At 41.8% G+C, this 21,907-nt stretch overlaps 2 protein-coding genes across 3 annotated transcripts in view; both read left to right on the top strand.

The window, feature by feature from the left end:
- Window positions 1–11,744, top strand: part of LOC129336663 (cytochrome P450 4V2) — a 35,713-nt gene extending 23,969 nt beyond the window's left edge. Inside the window, exons 6-11 of the mRNA XM_054989930.1 lie at window positions 2,246–2,372; window positions 2,588–2,767; window positions 3,362–3,464; window positions 6,563–6,697; window positions 6,786–6,965; window positions 10,426–11,744. Of these exons, the coding sequence (XP_054845905.1) occupies window positions 2,246–2,372; window positions 2,588–2,767; window positions 3,362–3,464; window positions 6,563–6,697; window positions 6,786–6,965; window positions 10,426–10,598 (898 nt within the window). The 3' untranslated portion in view covers window positions 10,599–11,744. The remainder of the gene's footprint in view (window positions 1–2,245; window positions 2,373–2,587; window positions 2,768–3,361; window positions 3,465–6,562; window positions 6,698–6,785; window positions 6,966–10,425) is intronic.
- Window positions 11,745–16,278: 4,534 nt separating this feature from the next.
- The window catches only part of KLKB1 (kallikrein B1), a 39,702-nt gene continuing 34,073 nt past the window's right edge, over window positions 16,279–21,907 (top strand). Inside the window, exons 1-2 of one of the 2 annotated variants that reach the window (XM_054989933.1) lie at window positions 16,437–16,523; window positions 17,862–17,920. In XM_054989933.1, the coding sequence (XP_054845908.1) occupies window positions 17,863–17,920 (58 nt within the window). In that variant the 5' untranslated portion in view covers window positions 16,437–16,523; window position 17,862. Of the gene's footprint in view, window positions 16,524–17,861; window positions 17,921–21,907 lie in introns of both variants that reach the window. The other variant, XM_054989932.1, reaches the window with a different exon arrangement.

Genomic DNA, 21,907 nt, shown 5'->3' with positions numbered 1-21,907 from the left:
ACCTGCTCCACTCCTGATCCCAGCCGGGTGAAGGGAAAACGGGCATTGCCTTCTGCTCTGCGCCTGATTATGGCTGGGTGAAGGGGGGCAGGAATTGCTGCCTGCTCCTGATCCCAGCTGGGTGAAGGGGGGTGGGCATTGCCATCTGTTCCCTGCTGGGTGAAGGGAGGAGTGAACACTGCCTCCTGCTCCTTGCCTGATCCTGACAGGATGCTCTGCTCCTGATCCCAACTGGGTGAAGGGGGTGTGGGCATTGCCACCTTCTCTGCTCCTGATTCTGGCAGGTTGAAGGGGGGCGGAGATTGCTGCCTGCTTGGTGCCTGATTCCAACAGGGTGAAGATGGGGTGGGCAGAGCCACTTGCTCCATGCCTTATTCCAGAAAGTTGAAGAAGGTGGGCATTGTGACCTGCTCCAATTCTTGTCCCGGCTGGGGGAAGGGAAGAAGGGAATTGCCTTCTGCTCTGTGCCTGATACCACCCAGGTGAAGGTGCTGGGCAGGCACTGGCACCTGCTCCGCTCCTAATACTAACTGGGTTAAGGCAGAGAATGGGCATAGCCACCTGCTCCACTCCTGATCCCAGTTGGGTGAAAGAGGATGGGCATTGCCACCTGCTCTGCTCCTAATACCAGCTGGGTTAAGGAAGGGGTGGGCATTGCCACCTGCTCCACTCCTAATGCCACCTGGGTTAAGGTGAGGATGGGCATTGCCACCACTTCCACTCTTAATACCAGCTGGGTTAAGGTGGGGGTGGGCACTGTCACCTGCTCTGCTCCTAATACCAGCTGGGTTAAGGTGAGGGTGAGCACTGCCACCTGCTTCACTCCTAATACCAGCTGGGTGAAGGCAGAGAGTGGGCATATTTACCTGCTCTCTTCCTTATCCAAGCTGGGGGAAGGGGGGAAGGGCATTGCCATCTGCTCTGCCCCTGATCCCAGCTGGCTGAAGGGGGGGGGCGAGTATTGCCACCTGCTTCACTCCTAATATCAGCTGGTTTAAAGCAGAGGGTGGGCATTGCCTCCTGCTCCACTCCTAATACCAGCTGCCTGAAAGGGCTGGCCATTGCTACCTGTTCCACTTCTAATACCAGCTGGCTGAAGGGGGGTGGGCATTGCCACCTGCTCTGTACCTAATACCAGCTGGGTTAAGGCACAGGGAGGGCATTGCCACCTGCTCCGCTCCTGTTCCCTGCCTGGGTTTCCCACCACAGCATGTTTCTGGAGCAATATGGTGAGTTACCTGGGCTTTCCTCTGCAGCAGCGCCTTCTGGTAGTGCACCAGGGTATAAAGTGAGTTGTCTGAAACACGCTTACTCAATTATATAGTAAGATATACTTTTAGGGTTCAGTGCAAAGCAAAACTTCAATATCTTTTGCATCTTTATACGGTGCCCTGACCTGGATAGCCCAGGTGAGCCTGATCTCATCAGATCTCAGAAGCTAAGCAGGGTTGGCCTTGGTTAGTAACTAGATGGGAGACCTCCAGTGAAGACCAGAGCTGCAGAAGCAGGCAATGGCAAACCACCTCTGATAGTCTCTTGCCATGAAAACCCCGCTAGGGGTTGCCAAAAGTCAGCTATGACTTAAGGGCGCCACACATACTGTATACTGTATCTGTATACTTGCCATTTTACATGACCACCACATATGATAGAAAGTTGCATCCATACATTGGCATTTCCAATACTTTTTGCTATAATCCTTACAAGCTTTTGCAATATTTGGTCTGTTATGCATATAAGAAGTTAATTTTGCCATTGGCACGTATTCATACATTCATAGGTGTGATATACCATCTAAAAACATTTTGTACCAATTTTCTCTTAACATTTGGCAAGCTGTAAATTTAATTTCTTTAGTCCATAAATTTTCCCATTGACTCACTGAGATATTTTCACCAGAGTTTGATTTCCTTTCCATTCAGTTTTTTGGGAAGGAAGAGAAGTTTTATACAAACCACGACTGTGGTCAGGTATTCCTGCAGAGGCCCTGTTCACACTGGAGTTCTCTGTTTGTTGGGAAGGAGAGGTCGCCATGCCGTTCCGGCACGTTGTTTTAACTCTGCTCCCTCTTTTCAAATACTTAAACTGGGGCCATGTGAATCTGTTGCAACGACATGTCACGGCTGCCTTTTTACATGATTCTCTGTTGTTCAGCCCACTACCGAGAAAAGCAGGTTATTCTTTGTACTTTAGAACTTAATCTGTAGAACAAGATACATCTTAATGCTGTCATGTGTTACTCTAGGATGAGTGAGTTGGTTCATCAGAGACAGAGAACTCCATGGAAATGGGCTGATCTTTTGTATCTCTTGTTCAAAGATGGAAGAGAACACTACAAGAAGCTAAAGATCCTTCACAATTTTACTGATAATGTAAGTTGCTGAATGTTCCCTGCATAATCAGAAATAGCAAAGTCCCCTCATCAAGATTCACTGTTATAGTTCTCAAAGATTTGCCGATTAAACCTTTTGTGACTTCAGAATACAGTATGTAGGGCACAGAGGCTACTGATTTTTATATGGAATTGCATGGGGTACGCACAGGAGTATGTAATCGAAGATGTGATTTTTAAAAATATCTATTAAAGGTTATTGCAGAAAAAGCTCGTGAACTAGAAAATCAAAGTGATGCAATCAGCACTGGAGAGCAAAGTGGGCGCAAAGTGCGGAGAGCTTTCCTTGATCTGCTTCTTAATGCCACTGACGATGATGGGAAGAAGCTGAGCTACCGGGATATTCGAGAAGAAGTGGACACATTCATGTTTGAGGTAGGGGTTGTGAGCTTTAGAGTCTTGTTGTTGCATAAGAAACTGGTCGAAGGCATTGCATAGTGGATCCAGCCGTACAAAGGACAACTTTCTAAAATTATACCATTGTCATTTCTTCTACTGTTTTGCTTTTTCCTGTTCTGCAGTTTCCTTCTCTGAGTCACTCTTGCATATAAAAAAAATTATTGGGTATTGTTCAAGCTAAGATATGCTCTTTGAAAGTCTATTAACTCCAGTGTGAAAATTAAGCATTATGTGTTTAATTCTTCCCATTGGTTTTGACTGGACAGGATGGATTCCAGAAGTAAAGCTGCAGTTCAAATCTGTATCAACCTCTGACAAATCTCTTGATTTCATTGGATTCAGAAGGACTTAATTCCAGCTTAGGGCTGCACTGATAGCCACTTTAAGAAAGAATTCTCACACGCTAGAGAAATTCAGAACAGTGTCTGTCTGTCTTTTTGTTGAAATGTAGGAAATTACTAAACTTCAAAAACATTGAAACTCCTTAAAATGTAACATACCCATTATCCCTCTGTGGAAGTGGTGCCCGAGAACATGCATATTCACTCCAGTAAAAATCTGCCCTCCTAGGGCCACGATACGACAGCTGCTGCTGTGAACTGGTCTATCTACTTGCTTGCCCGCTATCCGGAAGCACAACGAAAGGTTCACCGTGAACTGGACGAAGTTTTTGGTATGTTTCTCTCTCCTCGGGGCATGCAGGTGTCAACTGGGGACAGTGAGATGTAAAGTAATATTACCCAGAACTCTGCATAGAAAGCACTTAAAGAGATGCAGACTCTCGGGGTGGGATGGCTTGCACAGGCTTTGCATATTCATTAAGGAATAGATACCGTTTTACAATTACTCAAAAGGATGCATGGACATTCTTTTCTAACACATGGAAATGTTATTTGTTTAAAATATTTATTTCCCCATTTTACCTTCTCAGACTCATGGTAGCTAACTAAGCATCCAGCGACAAATTAAGAACAATATGCAATGAAAAGGCAGTTAAAAACCAATATGCGCAGTTTAAAATGGAGCCAAATCTACCCAAACGGTTTATCTTCCACCAGATGTCCTCTGGAATAAAAACATTGTACACACCTTGAATGCAGCTAGTGAAGGTGCCCTCCATACTCTGGTAGGCCTTTCCAGAGAAATGGACCTACCACAGGGAAAGCCTGTGACCTAGCTGCTGCCAAACAGATAATCCTAGACCTTTCCAAATGGGTCACGTGCTCTAGATTTAATGCTGTTGAAAAACATTCCCTCCCCTTCCCCACAACATCATGGTGCAATCATGCACCCACCTGGGTTTCCCTGGCCTTCCTTCACTCTTCCCAAAACATACTTTACTGCACAGTTTTGGGAAAGATGGCAGCAAAGCCTGGATGTGGGCTGGTAAGTTCAGATTTTCTTTGTCCCATCAACACCGCAGCCGTTTTCCCAGTCAGTGTCCCTACAGCAGCCATTTTCCCTTCCACTAGGCTTGGGGGGGGGAGCTTTTTAATTGTATTAATTAATTATTAATTAATACAATCTGTGTATCAGGGCCTCTGAATGTCCAGCTTTTGTAAGACCTGTTCATTGCAGAGATACGCTGTTCCCTTTTTACTTTTCCAGGTAAAAAGAGTATTGGGCTGCTGCTGGTGAATGTTTGAAAGGCATTCTGACTGACGGCTTCCTAATAATTGGAGAAATTAATCATGCCTGTATTTGGACTTGACCCACAACGTCTCTCCTCTCTTGTTAGAAAAAGCAGTTTAGAATAACTATTGTTATCAGACTTAAAATCTTTAAAATGAGTTCTTTTTTAGTTTGACACTCCTTCACAAATTAGGTGCTTCAGTTTTGCACACACACAGTACGTCTTCCCTTTTTCTGCAGACCTCAGGCTGTTCCACTGAATCAAAACCCTTTTCAGATACTGGGCAGGAGTTACAGTTATACCAAAGCTATAACCCTGTTCCTTTGGCTGAAGGGGAGACTCCTTTCTACTCACTTCCTTGGCCCACTACAAGTTTCCCAGATCTCTTGTGTCTCAACAAAAGTAAGTGCAGTCTTTCCCACTTTAGTCCAAGGACTAACAGTATTTCATGAACTTAATATTTTTCCCTTTCTTCCTCATACAGAGGACTCTCTGGCTGACCCTCTCTGGTCAGATGCCAGGCTCCCATACTATGCTCTTCAGTTTGTTCCAACTCTCAGTCCCTCATCCTATGAATACCAACTGTCAGCTTATCATTCTAAAACCAGCTGCCATTTCCAGCTCGCCATGGAAGGGGGAAGGGACATGTCAATCATCCTCCCCTCCTTGCTGCTGTTTCAAGCATCCACTGGCTTCCTGCCGGATGCAGTACCTGGCAATCTCAGCATTTTTAAGCCGAATCCAAATCCGTCACATCCAGGAACAGAATTTTGTAGAGATCAGTTGGCTGCTGTGGAACAGGGAATCACAAAGAAAAGAGAAGTGCCCTTAGAAACAAAGCAAAGCTACCCAAGTGGAAACTCACATGTAAGGGAACAAACCAGTGTAACAATCAAGAATCTTACCGAAAGTATGCTATGAAAATATTAAATTTAGTGATTTAAAGAGAAAGCAAGAAGATAATATCTACCTAAAATTTAATTCTATAACTTACATTTAACAGGAACGAGGGTTTCTCATGGTTTGTCCGGCTCTTTTGTCATCTCCTTTGTGAACTCTTAAGCACCACCGCTGAAACAAGGACATTTTCTATATTTAGCCGACTATCGAGTTATGCTGTTGTCCTTTGAATTTTGTATGTGTAGCAAGCCTCAAGGAAAATGTTTTATATTATATTGATTATTAACTAATAAGTGTTATAATATTGTTCTGATTAACTAACATTTAGAAAGATTAAATAAAATCCTTCTTCAGAGTAAAATATAGCTGTCAAGTCAGCTAGATACTGTTGGAACAGGAAACTTGTAGCCTGAGAAAAGAAGAAGTATATTGCATTGTATATCTCAGAATAGACTGCTTAAAAGCTAAAGAAACTGCTGAATTAAAGAGAAATGTCTGATTTATGCCGTGTAAAGAAAAGGTCATGTCTGGGGCAATGATCTTGATGATGAGGCTAAAATATTGTAAACTTGTAATCAACTATGTACCACATGCTATGTGATGTAAGCAAGCTTGACTATTTCAGCATCTGAACTCTCTCTATTCGGGGCTCAGAGATTTTGAAGTGATATGATATCACATCTGAGCCAGCCGGCTTAATAAATTTTCCTTCTTGAGATTCTGTTTGGTTTCAAGTCCTTGGGCAAATCCCTAGTCCTGCTACATATGAACTTGCTTGAATTGTATAAATTATTTATATAATTGTTGATGTTAATATATGCACTGCACCACTTTACATCACTAGATTTAATATTTTCATAGCATTTTTTCAGTAAGATTCCTGATTGTTACATTGGTTTGTTCCCTTAGATGTGGGTTTCCACTCGTGTAGTTGTGGAACAGGGAATGGCAGAAGAGTTCCATTCTACTGATGGAAGACTTAGCCAAGCTAGACATGACGAATGACACTTGAATGGCAAGTGAACAGACTCACATGTATCCCTCCCTGTTCACTTGCGCTCCATGCAATTGCATGGAGCGCAAGTGGAGTGCAAGTGAACAAGGAGGGATACATGTGAGTCTGTTCACTTGCCATTCAAGTGTCATTCGTCACTTCTAGCTTGGCTCTCAGTCTGGATTCAGCTGTTTGTCAGTCCTCCCAGATGTATGTCTCTCACTGCCTTTGTTTACCTTATTAGGTGACTCCAACCGTCATGTCACCTCTGATGATTTGAAGAAACTGCGATACCTGGAATGTGTTATAAAAGAAGCGCTTCGACTTTTCCCGTCTGTTCCATTTTTTGCCCGTACTTTAAATGAGGAATATTATATTAGTAAGTGGATTGCTGCCCTTTGATTATAAGTGAATCCAGTTCATCTTATGAGGAGGTGCTTTCATGAATGGAATTTTTTCTCTGGCAGGAGGATATAAGATACCAAAGGGGACAGATGTCCTAATCGGGGTTTTTGCGCTGCACAGAGATCCTGAGGTCTTCCCAGAGCCTGAGGAATTCCGACCTGAGCGGTTTTCTGCGGAGAATTCAGCTGGACGGCATTCATATGCTTATGTGCCTTTCTCTGCTGGTCCCAGAAACTGCATTGGTATGTACAAGAGCATATTTGTATGGTACTGTGGATTTTTAGGACACAAGATCCTTCTTAAAAAACAATCTTGTCATATTACTAAGGTCTGAAAAAAAGCTGTTTTTATGGGAAATTCCAAAGACCCTGTAGAGCACAGCATGCTAGAGGTGTGGAGGGAAACGGGGTTTGGCATCAGTGTTTTTAGACATTAAAAAAAATGTACTTCCTTCCTCCAAGATGCTTGATGAGGGTAGTTCATCAGGGTTCATCCTGACGGTAATTACATTGTCAGGTTCCACTGGGATTGATCTCATGCCCGATGCTTTATAATATATATATGGGCCCTCGACACTTTTATTATGCCAATAAAGGTTACTGGAACTGGAAACTGGATATATATGGGCCCTCTAGCAGAAGTTGTTAGGCGATTTGGAGTTGGTTGTCACCCGTATGCTGAGGACACCCAACTCTATCTTCTACTTGATAAGCAACTAGAAGAAGATATCTCTTCCCTGGCCCAGTTCCTTGATGCAATGACTTCGGTTGTGGGGAGTTTGTCACTCCCATTATTTGCCAGATACCAGCTTTCCATTGTGGACTCCATGAAGAGTTGGGGGGGGGGCGTTATCCATCCATCTATCTACCTATTTTATCAGATTTTTAGTCCACTCTCCCCACCAGGTGGGCTTAGGCCGGAGTACATTTCAATTTACATAAATAACAGCCAAAACCAGATAAAACATTATACAAATAACATTAAAACTACTTTATACAATAAATATACAACAGCTTCTCTTCAGATGGCAACAATAAAAAACTACATTTCAGGGTTTAGCTCACATATAAGCTCATATATAGGGTGGTAGACAGATCTTTACTGTGGCCAGTGGGGGCCCAACCTAGCCTCCACCATATGCCTGGCGGAATACCTCTGTCACGGTGGAGAGACAAGATTTTGTCAGCAAAAAAGCTCCCCAAAGCCTCACAGCTGACATCTGAATGCAGAATTTGATGGTCTCCTCCTGATAGGGAGACCAGCAACTGAACCACATTAAACAATTTTGCTGGGTGTGAGCTAGCTGACGCAATGGAAGCTGAGTAGAAACCTTTCTTTGCAGCCTTCACCACCATCTCATAGGCTTTTATAAATGTCCTATAAGATGAACTTTCTCTCGAGATTGCCACCACACTCGCTCAAGCCGTCTCAGCTCCCCCTTCATCCATCATAGCTCCTCTGTATACCAGGGAGCCAATCTGGTGCAGAGACGAAGAGGGTGACGGGGGCGATTTTGTCGATGGCTTCGGAAAGACGGACTTGCCAGTCTTCCACCAACTCATTCAACAAACCGTCAGGGAGTATCGGATCCTGCAGAGCATTCCAGAAACCAATTGGATCCATAAGTGGGCGAGCATTCAAGTCAAGCTTAGAATCAAGCTTGGCTTGATTCTAAGTCTTCCATGGACAAACAGGTGTCCATGGTGGCTAGAACGGTGTTTTTCCATCTTTACCAGGCCTGACAACTTTCTCCATATTTGTCTTAATCTGACCATGCCACATAGATCCATGCAACTACTTCAACTCGCTCTACATTGGGCTTCCCTTGAAGACGCTCCAGAGACTTCTTAAGCTGTTGACCAAGTCACCATGGTCAGCTCATTTAACATTGATTTTGAAGCAGCTGCACTGGTTACCAGTTTGTCTCTGAATTCAATTCAAGGGGTTATTTCTCATCTTTAAGACCTTCACAGTCTAGGACCTTCAAATCTTCAGGCCTGCCTCTCCTTTTATGAACCCCCCTCCCCAGCCTGCTTCATTCATCTTCACGGGCTTGCTAGTGGTTCCCGATCCCAGGTGGCATGACTTTCTTCCACCTCCCTTGTGGTACCCTCCCTTTGGAATGCACTGTAGGAAGACACGTGCCCCCAGCAGGACCTGTTGATGATTCAGAAACTCTGCAAGGCAGAACTGTTTCGGTGTGCTTTGGGCATTGAATAGCCTTATTGTGAGATAGAGCTGATTGCTGTGTGTTATATCTACATGTAATTTTGTGTTATCTGTAGGGTTTTATAGTCTGAAGTTGGAACTAGAGCAGTTTTAAGAATTCGTACTGTGTTGTTGTTTTATTGTGATTTTAATGACTATATTATGTTCTGTATTGGTTTTAAATTGATGTAATTGTTGTGAACTGCTTCAAGCTCTTAATTGAAAAGAATCGGTACAACAGTCAAATAAGTAATAATAATAATAAAAACCATGGCAGGATTTACAATTCCTGGCTACTCCCCATAGGTTTTGTTGAGTCACCCCCCCCAGGCCCTCTCCATCCCCGCCCCCCTTCTTTACATATGAACAGGCAGTTGCTTGACTTTTTCCAGTACCAGAGTTAATAGTAAGGGGGGGCAGTTTGTATGTGACAATGGTGTGGCTGAATGCTCTTTTTTGTTCTTACGTGCCCTGAGCCTGCTTTCATGGAGGGAGGGCTAAATATCAAATAAACCAAACTAAACTTTTTTGTATGTGAAATTCAAGAGCTATTGAAACTAAGACTGATTCCGCACACATTGGATAATGCACTTCCAATTCTCTTTATAGATCATTTGGAACGGATTTTTTCATGTGTGGAACAAAAAATCCAGCTCAAACGATTGATAAAGTGCATTGAAAGTGCATTATCCAATGTGTGTGGAATCAGCCTAAGAGAGCCAGTTTGGGGTAGTACTTAAGAGTGGTGGGACTCTAATCTGGAGAACCAGGTTTGATTCCCCACTCCTCCACTTGAAGCCAGCTGGGTGCCCTTGGGTCAGTCACGGCTTCTTGAGCTCTCTCATCCCCACCCACTTCACAGGGCAATTGTTGTGGGAATAATCATAACATACTTTGTAAATTGCTCTGAGTGGGTGTTAAATTGCCCTGAAGGGCAATATATAAATTGAATGTTGTTGTTGTTGTTAACAATCAAGTAATTTGATCTTTATCTTTGATCCCTCACACCTCTTCTATCCCATTTCATCTGGCCCTGCCTTTTGGGGGGAAGGAAGCTCTTGTCCGAAGCCCCCTCTCTCCCCAAGTATACAGGGGGAGACAACATCTCTCCCCTGCAGGCACACTTACTGTCCTTAATTTAGCATGGTGTAGGGAACTGTACTGTGGCTCACCTTTGCTTCCAGAACCCTCCAGTACTTGTCTGTTCTCTGCTGTTTGTTCCCATGTCACCATAGGCAGAGAATGTCAACGGGCTAATCTGCCTTTACTCCCCCCCCCCCCGAATGCAAAGCAGGTGCTTTGCAGTGGGGGGTGAAAGGGAAGAGACCCTGATTTGTGTCTGTCTGTCCGTCCGTCCATCCATCCATCCATCCATCCATCCATCCATCCAAGAATCTTGTCTGAGACACAACCAGTGGATATAGTCCATTATGAATAATAATGTTTGAATATCACAATAAACTTTAACTACCTTTTCTTTCAATTTGTATACAGGTCAGCGTTTTGCACAGATGGAAGAAAAGACTATATTAGCCACCATCCTGCGTAACTTTTGGATTGAAACCCGACAGAAGTATGAAGACCTTGAGCCTGTACCAGAACTAATTCTTCGTCCAAACAACGGTATCTGGATTCAGTTGAAAAGGAGACAAACTTCCATTTCCTAAAATAATTCAGCTCAGGAAAATTTACTATCCCAATATAAAATCTAAATTGTTATAACAGGTCTTTTCAAGCCTACTACATTTTAAAAACCAAAGTCTAAGAAGAACACCTAAAAGCCAGAAGCTGAAACTTTTTTTCAGGTTGTGTAAAAGTTCAAAATTGCTTCGGAGTTATCAGTTTTTATTGTTAAATTGGAGTGGCTGGATGAAACTTATAGCTGGTTTTTATTTTTTAAAAATGTTTATTTTAATACTTACATATATTTTGAAAACTAGCAACAATATATAAAGACCAATTATGGATTTAATTTATAATTAAAAACAGGGCGAGTTAGGCACGATATATATGATCCGTATGAATGAGCAGCGCACTGTCCTTTTGTGTATGGCTGATACAAAGATCATAAGCTCTTAAACATTACGCCATAGAACTTTTCCATTCTCTCTGTGTTTAGCTTAAAAGATCACATCAGTGACCTGCTGCATATATTTTGTTACATATCTACACATTACATTACTGCCTTGTGCCAAATCAGACTATTGGCCTCTCAAGGCCGGTTTTGTACTCGCTGACTGGCAATGGCTGGCTCTCCAGGGTTGCAGGGAGAGCTCGGGCTCCACCTTTAATTTCTGGTTAATAAGCACAAGTCACCAGAAGATGTTCACATCCAACTTGGCATTAACATTTGGCTCGATTCATTTATCCCTCCAGCATCATGGTTGCTGGTGAACCCATTGGGGGTTGGCTGGTATACCTTTGCCTCTTCTGAAAACTGACTGCTTGTTTACCACAGTGCTCCATCCCTATCACAGATCTAGGCAATTTCAGTGGCATCCGGTAAATGTGCCAGCTTGGGATATTCCAGGTGGAAGAACATTGTAATCAATACATATATTTCTGGGAGTGATGTAGAGTCCATGCTGTTTCCATGCACTTCGGGGACCCTGGCATGCCCATGCAGGGGTGTGTGAAATGGGTCTTGCGCTTCATAACAATACAGAGTGAGGTGGGGGAGGGGCTGTGTTTTTGCTTGGCTTGTAAACCAATATAGAAGGTAGCAGGGCTTTTTTTCAGGAGGAATGCAGGGGAACAGAATTCCAGAACCTCTTGAAAATGGTCACATGGCTGGTGGCCCCGCCCCCCTGATCTCCAGACAAAGAGGAGTTGAGATTGCCCTCCACGCCGCTGAGCGGTGCGGAGGGCAATCTCAACTCCCCTTTGTCTGGAGATCAGGGGGGCGGGGCTACCAGCCATGTGACCATTTTCTCTGAGGGCAACCCACTGAGTTCCACCACCTCTTTTCCCCGAAAAAAAGCCCTGGAAGGTAGTATACCTCCCCCCCTTCATTGTAGATGTAGTGCCATTCCGGAAGAACCCCCAAGGAAGATTAGCGAATGGTGTTTTCAGGTGATCCCATTCTGGCTTCAAGCATACCAGAACTAGATACCCATAGCCATAAGTAGTTGCAGGATCACCTCCTCCTTTTGACCTTCTAAGGAAGGATTAAAGGATCTGCCAGAGTGCCAGGTGCAGATAGTAGCCCCAGGGCATGACCTAACAGATTACCAGGTGTTGCTGGTCCTAGAAGCTGTGCCTGGTAAGCAGAGGCCCGGTGTATAACATCACAAGGAAGAGACCTAGTCAGGCTCCCTGCACTGGAGCCACTCAGGGATGTGCTGGGCACTGTAAGTTAAAGGGATTACTGTTTCCCCTAAGTTAAGGGACTACTGTTTTGTTTCCTCTGTGGCAAGGGTGTGCTGTATGCCTGGTTTCACCCTCTCAATTAAAGGCCTATTTATCTTCTCAAAGTCTCTTGCCTCAAGTGAGGTTCCTTGACCTCCCAAATCTTTGGAAGAATCCCTCCTCGGGCAGAACAGTAGATCATCTCTATTGGTTTAGACTAGGGATCAAGATCTAGTTTTGAATCCATAGGTTCATCTCAGTCACTCTAGTTATTATAAGGGGAAAATATGGCTGATGGCACTGAAAATCTGGCAAGGAAATCTGCTGTAGGAATGAAATCTAATGCCTCTTCAGTTAGTCCAGTAACACTTGATGAAGGGAAAGATATTGTTAATTGAATCTTACCTTCTGTTATTACATAAGGTTTTGTGCACCATAAGCATGCTAGAGGTTTTGCATGTTGAATTAAAATACATTGCCTTAACGTGTTGAAGAAATGCTATTACATAAAGCTGAATATATTACGTTGAAAAAGTAATGATTTTCCCACTGAATGTTCAGAGCAGAAAGTTGTGCTTAAACAAGCTGAAGGAACATTGCTTTATTTTTGTTGTTGTGAAGGATGAAGGATTTACCTATGCATTACCTGTGGCTGAATTCCAGCAAGGTGGCCGTGTTAATCTGATGGAGCAAATACCAAAGAAAATCTTTAAAATGTATTCCTGCTTCCTATATTCCACAATAAATGTATTTAAACTGCCACAAAACTTTATATTTTTATTTCTTAATTCTTAATCCTGAACACGTTTTGTTTAAGAACCAAAGAGCCAATCCAAGCTGTGGCTTACATTCTATTTCCCGCAAATCAGATGCCTCTGGAAGCTCCCAGACACTGGCTTGTAGCCGCTCTAGACTGACAATTCTCACTGATTCCCCCTGTGCCACTGCAAACTTTTTGGGAAAATAAGCAAACACCCTTTGCCAATTATAGCTTTCCCCCTTTCACTATTAGTCTGAGAAATAACTCAAAGGCATTTAAACTTGGTGATCAAGTAAAAAGGTTTATTTAGCAATAAGCCTTGATGCAGTTAGTTTATTAACTGAACGCATACAGGAAAGCATCAGTACCTGTATTTTATACCTTTCAATCAACAGAAAAAAATTGTATACAGTTTATAAGATCTCATACAGTTCTGTAAACAAAGAACCAATCAAATCGAAGTACATGATCTTCTGAACAGTGTAGATTGACAGGTCATAGCCAGGAATTAAAAGGAACACAGTAAGAATAACGTTCTCGGATGGCACCATTAATTTCAAAACATAACTGGGAAAGGAAACCCAAGGCTGAAGCTAAATATCTCTGCATATATAAACAATTTTTAGCCTTCAGTATATAGTGGAATCAAACTCGCTGTGTTTTTTCTCATAACCTCCATGTTATAATGTTACAATAAAAATTGAAGGAACAGAAATGCAAAACGTGTAGAAGGATTTTCTCTCAAGCATTGAACAGTCCAGACCAAAGAGTTTTAATTGGAAATAAAGGGGCTACCTCAAAATTAGATGCAGTAGACCTTTCACAAAGTTGGACAGTCGTGATCAAAGGTGAAAAGGTCTCCAAATCTACCCTTAGCAGGTGGCTAAGGGAATGTACAGCACCTGCGTTTGCCTACAAGTAACAGAGGGTGTTAGCACACATTCTATGTGGAACGTAGCTATTTCAGCAGTTTTCCACACAAATGCCTCTACTGTTGACATCTGCAAGGTTAGTATCCACTGCCTCAGATGATAAAATGTTTGGGTAGTAGCTCTTACAACAGATGGTGGAACTTTAAAGGACAAGGTTGGGTCTTGGTTCTTTCTCCGCGCTGCTTGGCAAGATCCAGAATGTCACAACAATTTACTGTTTCTTCTGTTTTGTGGTTATTTATGTATGATCCAGCTTTATCTGGTTCACATGTTTGTTAGCTGAATAATATTTTTTTCTGGAATAAAGACCAAGGATTGCGATACACAGTCAATGGCTGAGCTGCGGAAGTGTCTTCCTTTACCTCAAGTAAAAGGAAATGTCATTGTTCAGTTTTTACTTAAATGTAATTTAGGGGCATGAAGAACTTTGAAGATGAAATGGAATACAGAACTTTTCTAAGCTGTTCTTTTAAGGACAATCACAGGAAAGGAGAATAAATTGGGCCAGTGAGGTGTAACGGTTAGAGCAACACAAATTCGTTGGTGATTTTGGGTGATTTATTTGTACCCAGCCTAACCTGTTTCACAAGGTTCTTGTGAGGATAAAAAGGAGTTCCCCCTTCAACTCTTACTCAGAAAAAATGAGGATTTTCTTATCAGGAAGTATTTCTTAAAGACTGATTCAAATATAGAATAACAACAACAACATTTGATTTCTATACCGCCCTTCAGGACAACTTAACACCCACTTGGAGCAGTTTACAATGTTGTTATCCCCACAACAATCACCCTGTGAGGTGGGCGGGAGAGCTCTGGAAGAGCTGTGACTGACCCAAAGTCACCCAGCTGGCTTCAAGCCGAGGAGTGAGGAATCAAACCTGGTTCCAAGGGAAGGTCTTGGCTTCTATGCCTTGTTGTTAGCCCCTCACTGGTTAGTTGGCCACTGTGTGAGAAGGGTGCCGGACTAGATGGATCTCTGGTGTGATCTAACAAAACTTCTTATGGACGCAGCTTATATCATGTGAAAACCACTTCACACAGTGTACCATGTAGAATAGTGTTCATGCTGATTGCCTCTGCGTCTATGTCACAAGTGTACCCAAGGCATAAATTCACATGACATATCTGTGCCAGAGCTAGTGTGTGTCACAGCCACTCGAGTCCATAGAATAAAATTCATTTGTCACTACTAGAGCAAGATACTCTATGTCATCTGAACATTAGAATAATAAAATGGGATCTAAGAAGATTTAATGTACCTTGAAGCAGGGCTTTTTTTCAGCTGGAATGCGAGGGAACGGAGTTCCGGAACCTCTTGAAAATGGACACATGGCTGGTGACCACGCCCCCTGATCTCCAGGCAGAGGGGAGTTGAGATTGCCCTCCGCACCAATCTCAACTCCCCTCTGCCTGGAGATCAGGGGTCGGGGCCACCAGCCATGTGTCCATTTTCTCGGAGGGCAACCCACTAAGTTCCACCGAGTTCCACCACCTCTTTTCCCAGAAAAAAAGCCCTTCCTTGAATAAATCTTGTACCTTGAATAAATACTGTCCACACTCCAAAAGACACTAGATATATTCCATCTGAGTGTATTCTTGTGCAAATAATTTGCAATTATAGGGGGGAAAGTGAGGGGCATCTAATTTTTCCTTCTCCCAACATGCCCTCTTTCCCTTCCCTGCCTCCCATAGCCTCTTCCCCCTTCCCCTGCTTCCTTCTTCCTATCCACATTTGTCTGCCTCCCTGTCTTCACCTTTCCCTCTTCCCCCTCCCAGCAGTCTCTCACCTATGGCCCAGTTGTGTGGTACTAGCTGAGCTGGGCCCAGTTGCATGCTGGGGAACCTGCAAGGACTTTCCGGGGTGGGGTGGGGGGACTTCACTTTTTCCTGTATCCCCCTCTCTGCACTATTTCCTCTTTCCCCCTGCTGGCACCTTCCATATGTTCACCTTTCCTTATATCCTCCTCTTCTTCAAACCCACTAAACAATGTACCTTTTATCTGCCCCATCTTCATCTGCATTTCTTCATTTACTTCATTTATATACTGCCTTTTTCCACAAAGTTGTAATTCCTGGATATCTCCAGCCACCACTTGGAGGCTGGCAACCCTACCCAGAGCTTACTCTGAAACTCTAACCACTACACCACAGTGGCTGGGGGGGGGGGCAGCTGCTGTTGAACTGTAGCAAGCAGCCAGGCCTGGGTGTGTCATGCAAGTTATGTGTGCTCTCAAGTCACCTGGTAGTTGCTGCCTGGCCTGACCCTGAGAGTCCTCCCTCAAAGGCCAAAACAGCCCTGGAAAATGCTCTACTTTAAAAAAAACAACTGTCTGTTAATTTCGGGTAATTGCCCATCATTTTCCAAAGGCAGGAACAATATTGACAGTGCAAGCTTTCATCAAAAGTAAATAGAGCAGGTGGGTAAATACTGCCATGACCAGCACTACCGAGCAAAACTGGAATGAGTTTTTCTTCTTTATTTAAATTTTTGACAGAGTACTTTTCAAGACTTCAGGGAGAAAAAGGTTATAATATACAGAAACTGACTCCAGGTAATGTATTTCCTTTATTTATTTGGCATAATATTTTCAAATTAGAGAGACAGAGACAGAGATCAGAATTTACTGTATGACTTCTTATTTTTTAAAAAATATCTTTTCCTGTTATCCAGTATTAACACTTATTTAATGTTTGTTAAAGTTTCCTGTATAACTTAAAATGGATTAGAATGTTAAAATTCTTCACAGGAAAGAATTAGATGAATTAGAAATAACAAGTCAGATAACTAAGGCAAGAAGGAGAAAATTAAAATATTAATGCTAACATGTACAATGAAGTGAGACAAAGTGGCCTTTTCCTGCTTATACCAGAAGAATTCCAGATTAAATCTACTGCCGTACACAGCAGAATTTATACTGAAACAATTCACTCATACACCTGGTTGTGACACCTAAATAACTAATAGTAGGGTATAGTGGATAGAGCATTGGACTAAAGGGGTTAACATTGCCAGCCATAAAACTCACTGGGTGACCTTAGAAACATATTTTCTTTCGCTACTCTGCCCGAAATTTTAGAGAGTTTGTATGGTGTCCTGAGCAACTTTGAACAAAGATCAAATTAAAAATGTAACAGAGCCATCCTCAGCAGTAGTTCAGGAGATAAATCTAAACATTTTAAACTGAAATCCATGTGATTTTTATTTAATTCAGTTAATAGGGTCCAAGTTTTGAAGCCACGTTGATCTTTTTTAAAAAAAGGGACCTAATTTAGCCAGTGCTGAGCGTCTAAAACCATTGCGCAATGCATGCAGTTTAGAGTGCAATCTTAATGACGATTTCCTGGGAGTAAGCCTCATCAAATACCATGCAGACATGTTTAAGATTGCTTTCATAATCCTGTATTTATTTACTATAGAGTAAAAGTCCAGTAGCACCTATAAGACTAACAAAATTTGTGGTAGGGTACGAGCTTTTGTGAGCCACAGCTCACTTCTTCAGAGCAAGATACTCTCGCTCTTTTCTACATATTAGACAGACTAACATGGCTACCCATCTCGATCTACTATACAGTAAGTTCTGTTGAACTAAGAATTTACTTCTGAGTAAGCATACACAGGATTAGAAGTGTCAAAATAAGCAAATAATGACTTAAAGCTTCTTTTTAACAGTTACTCTAGCTGTATTGTGTATGTATGATCAATAGTTTCATCACCATTCTGGAAAAACGAATTATCAATTTATTCATAACTACAAGGTCCATGTAGTTACAGTTACATACATAATTCTGAAAATGCTAGCCCCAGAGAAGTTCCACTATGGCCAGTTTAATTATCATGCACAACATGTTCAAAATAGGGATTAAAACTTCTTTCTTGTATGCCTTTTTAGGATGGCTTGGATTTTTCAAACTGTTCTTGTCATTGTGTTATTTACTTCAGTATGTAGTGGTAAGTATCTAACTGATAAATAACAACGTCTTATATACGATGTTCATACTTCAGTGTTACTTTCTTCCAGAAAAGATAGGAAGATGTTCTGAGGGATCTTCCTCTAAATGTCTGTTCAGCTTGAATCCTGTCCAGATTTTCCACTGATTCCCCGTCCTGCAGTAGACCAAAACAATGTGTGAAAATTACCCCTCCTCAGGGCCATATTAGCTATAAGGCTAACTAGTAGGGTTGCCAACTCCAAGTTGGGAAATTCCTGGAGATCTGGGGGGTGAAACCTGGAGAAACCTGGAGAAAGTAGGATTTGGGGAGGGAAAGGACCTTGGCATGGCATAATTCCATAGCGAACTGATCTCTGTGGCCTGGAGACCAGTTGTAATTCCAGGAGATCTCCATCCACTACCTGGAGGCTGGCAACCCTGCTAACTAGGCCGAAGCCTAGGGGCCATGCAGGGATGTGGGGCCTGCCAATTTTTTTTGCTGAAATATAGGTCCTAAGACCAACGGGAAAACAATTATTTATCAATCATATATTACATATACATAATCATTATTTTTTTAATATAGCATATTACAATATTGCAGCCAATTTTTATCTTAGTTTTACAAGTTTCAGCATATATTTTATATTACATGTATCATTCAAGAATCCTCCCCAGGAGGATCAAGGGGTGCAGCGGCAAATTAATGACTTGTACTATATCAAAGTCCTTTCAGGAGCTGGTTAAACAAGTTCATGGTTTGTTCCAAGATGAAAAGTGGAACCTTCAATGGTGCCCGGAACTAAGGCCGGCAATTTCCAACTAGTTCTTCGTCCCCACGGACTTCCTCAGGAGCAACCATTTACAACTACATAAAAATGAATAAATATTACATAAATTCATTTTAGCTCATTTATATATTCTCTAATAGTACTGTGATTGATTATTTTATATATTACACATTACCAATAGCCTTGCTAAAACATCTACATGTGCTCACCCATCCAAAGTCATTTAAGAGGCACACTGTCAGTTCACCCAATGACGTGGAAAATTCCTACGTGATGCAGTTCCTAGCGTTCACATTTTTATACAAAAAAAGATTTACAATACAGGGAGGTACCAATAACATCCATGATCTCATCACAAATCGGTGACACCTGCAAGTTACAACCTCAATTTCTCAGTATATCCTGAAATAACTTACAATCTGTAATGACAAAATGCCTATACGGGTTACTAAAGACAATGTGGATTCCATTCTACAAAGGCACTGCACTCAAACCAGAAAGCTTTTCAGTGGTAATTCATTATTAAGTCCCCGTGGTGATAAGGTTTTTAGCATATGAATCCACCTCGCCTCCTTTCTCAATAGAGTTAGTTGCGAGTCAGATTCCTTGATGGTAGTAAAGAGTCCTGCTACTTTTATCTCCTCTGCCTTATGCTTCTCATCTAAAAAATGTTGTGTTAAAGGGGCTTCCTTCACCCCATTGCGTATTCTGGATACGTGTTCCAGAATACGCACTCTCAGAGGTCGGGTTGTGCTGCCCACATATAGTTTTGGGCAAGGGCATATTATTAAGTACACCACTCCCACAGTTTGACACGTTATGAATTGTTTCAAATTAATTACAATTCTTTTACTTGGTAAATCCACTGTCTCCCCCTGCAGCATGAATTTACAAGCTGCACAATGAGCGCAGTTAAAAGTTCCCCTAGGGGGTGGTAGCCTACCCAACGAATAATCCTCACTTTCAATCTCCTGTAACCCAGAGTGGACCAACATATCCCTAATGTTTTTTGTACGTTTGTATCCAATGTTTGGTGTCATTTCACATCCTGGGATGTCATTAATGATGGGCCAATGTTTATTAATTATTCTCCTAATTTGCCTTGATAGTGGAGTATAATCCATTGCCCATGTGAGCCGGTCTGTTAAATCCCCACTTTTCCTACAAAAGAGTGAGTCCCTAGGAGTATCACTAGATCTTTGTACAGCTTCATTAATAATTCTAAGTGGATATCCCCTCTGGCTGAAACGTTCTATAATCTATAATTATCTAGATGTAATCTATAATTATCTAGATGTAGTTGTGTATAGGAATCATTACAATAAGTTAAATGTACGACCCTTTAGTAAACCCACAGATTGTCATCCTTACCTGGAATATCATTCCTTCCATCCGCCCCACCTAATCAGAAACATTCCCTACAGCCAGATGCTGAGGATCAAGAGGAATTCCACTTCCTTGGAGGAGTTTCATAAAGGTTGTGCAGGGATGGCAGAACGTTTCAGCCAGAGGGGATATCCACTTAGAATTATTAATGAAGCTGTACAAAGATCTAGTGATACTCCTAGGGACTCACTCTTTTGTAGGAAAAGTGGGGATTTAACAGACCGGCTCACATGGGCAATGGATTATACTCCACTATCAAGGCAAATTAGGAGAATAATTAATAAACATTGGCCCATCATTAATGACATCCCAGGATGTGAAATGACACCAAACATTGGATACAAACGTACAAAAAACATTAGGGATATGTTGGTCCACTCTGGGTTACAGGAGATTGAAAGTGAGGATTATTCGTTGGGTAGGCTACCACCCCCTAGGGGAACTTTTAACTGCGCTCATTGTGCAGCTTGTAAATTCATGCTGCAGGGGGAGACAGTGGATTTACCAAGTAAAAGAATTGTAATTAATTTGAAACAATTCATAACGTGTCAAACTGTGGGAGTGGTGTACTTAATAATATGCCCTTGCCCAAAACTATATGTGGGCAGCACAACCCGACCTCTGAGAGTGCGTATTCTGGAACACGTATCCAGAATACGCAATGGGGTGAAGGAAGCCCCTTTAACACAACATTTTTTAGATGAGAAGCATAAGGCAGAGGAGATAAAAGTAGCAGGACTCTTTACTACCATCAAGGAATCTGACTCGCAACTAACTCTATTGAGAAAGGAGGCGAGGTGGATTCATATGCTAAAAACCTTATCACCACGGGGACTTAATAATGAATTACCACTGAAAAGCTTTCTGGTTTGAGTGCAGTGCCTTTGTAGAATGGAATCCACATTGTCTTTAGTAACCCGTATAGGCATTTTGTCATTACAGATTGTAAGTTATTTCAGGATATACTGAGAAATTGAGGTTGTAACTTGCAGGTGTCACCGATTTGTGATGAGATCATGGATGTTATTGGTACCTCCCTGTATTGTAAATCTTTTTTTGTATAAAAATGTGAACGCTAGGAACTGCATCACGTAGGAATTTTCCACGTCATTGGGTGAACTGACAGTGTGCCTCTTAAATGACTTTGGATGGGTGAGCACATGTAGATGTTTTAGCAAGGCTATTGGTAATGTGTAATATATAAAATAATCAATCACAGTACTATTAGAGAATATATAAATGAGCTAAAATGAATTTATGTAATATTTATTCATTTTTATGTAGTTGTAAATGGTTGCTCCTGAGGAAGTCCGTGGGGACGAAGAACTAGTTGGAAATTGCCGGCCTTAGTTCCGGGCACCATTGAAGGTTCCACTTTTCATCTTGGAACAAACCATGAACTTGTTTAACCAGCTCCTGAAAGGACTTTGATATAGTACAAGTCATTAATTTGCCGCTGCACCCCTTGATCCTCCTGGGGAGGATTCTTGAATGATACATGTAATATAAAATATATGCTGAAACTTGTAAAACTAAGATAAAAATTGGCTGCAATATTGTAATATGCTATATTAAAAAAATAATGATTATGTATATGTAATATATGATTGATAAATAATTGTTTTCCCGTTGGTCTTAGGACCTATATTTCTGGAAGTGTTACATCGGGAAAAGCCAGTTTATTCCACAATTTTTTTTGCTGAGGCACAGCCCCACATAAATTACAATTAATTGATTTTCTTATATAACTAACTGCATCCTTATTGAAGTGAAACAAATTGTCTCTTATATTAAACCAATTATCTATAAATTATATATTTAATAAATAA

The sequence above is a fragment of the Eublepharis macularius genome, chromosome 10 (genome assembly GCF_028583425.1).
Source record: "Eublepharis macularius isolate TG4126 chromosome 10, MPM_Emac_v1.0, whole genome shotgun sequence".
Lineage (NCBI taxonomy): Eukaryota > Metazoa > Chordata > Lepidosauria > Squamata > Eublepharidae > Eublepharis > Eublepharis macularius.
This window is presented reverse-complemented; position numbering and strand designations above follow the sequence as displayed.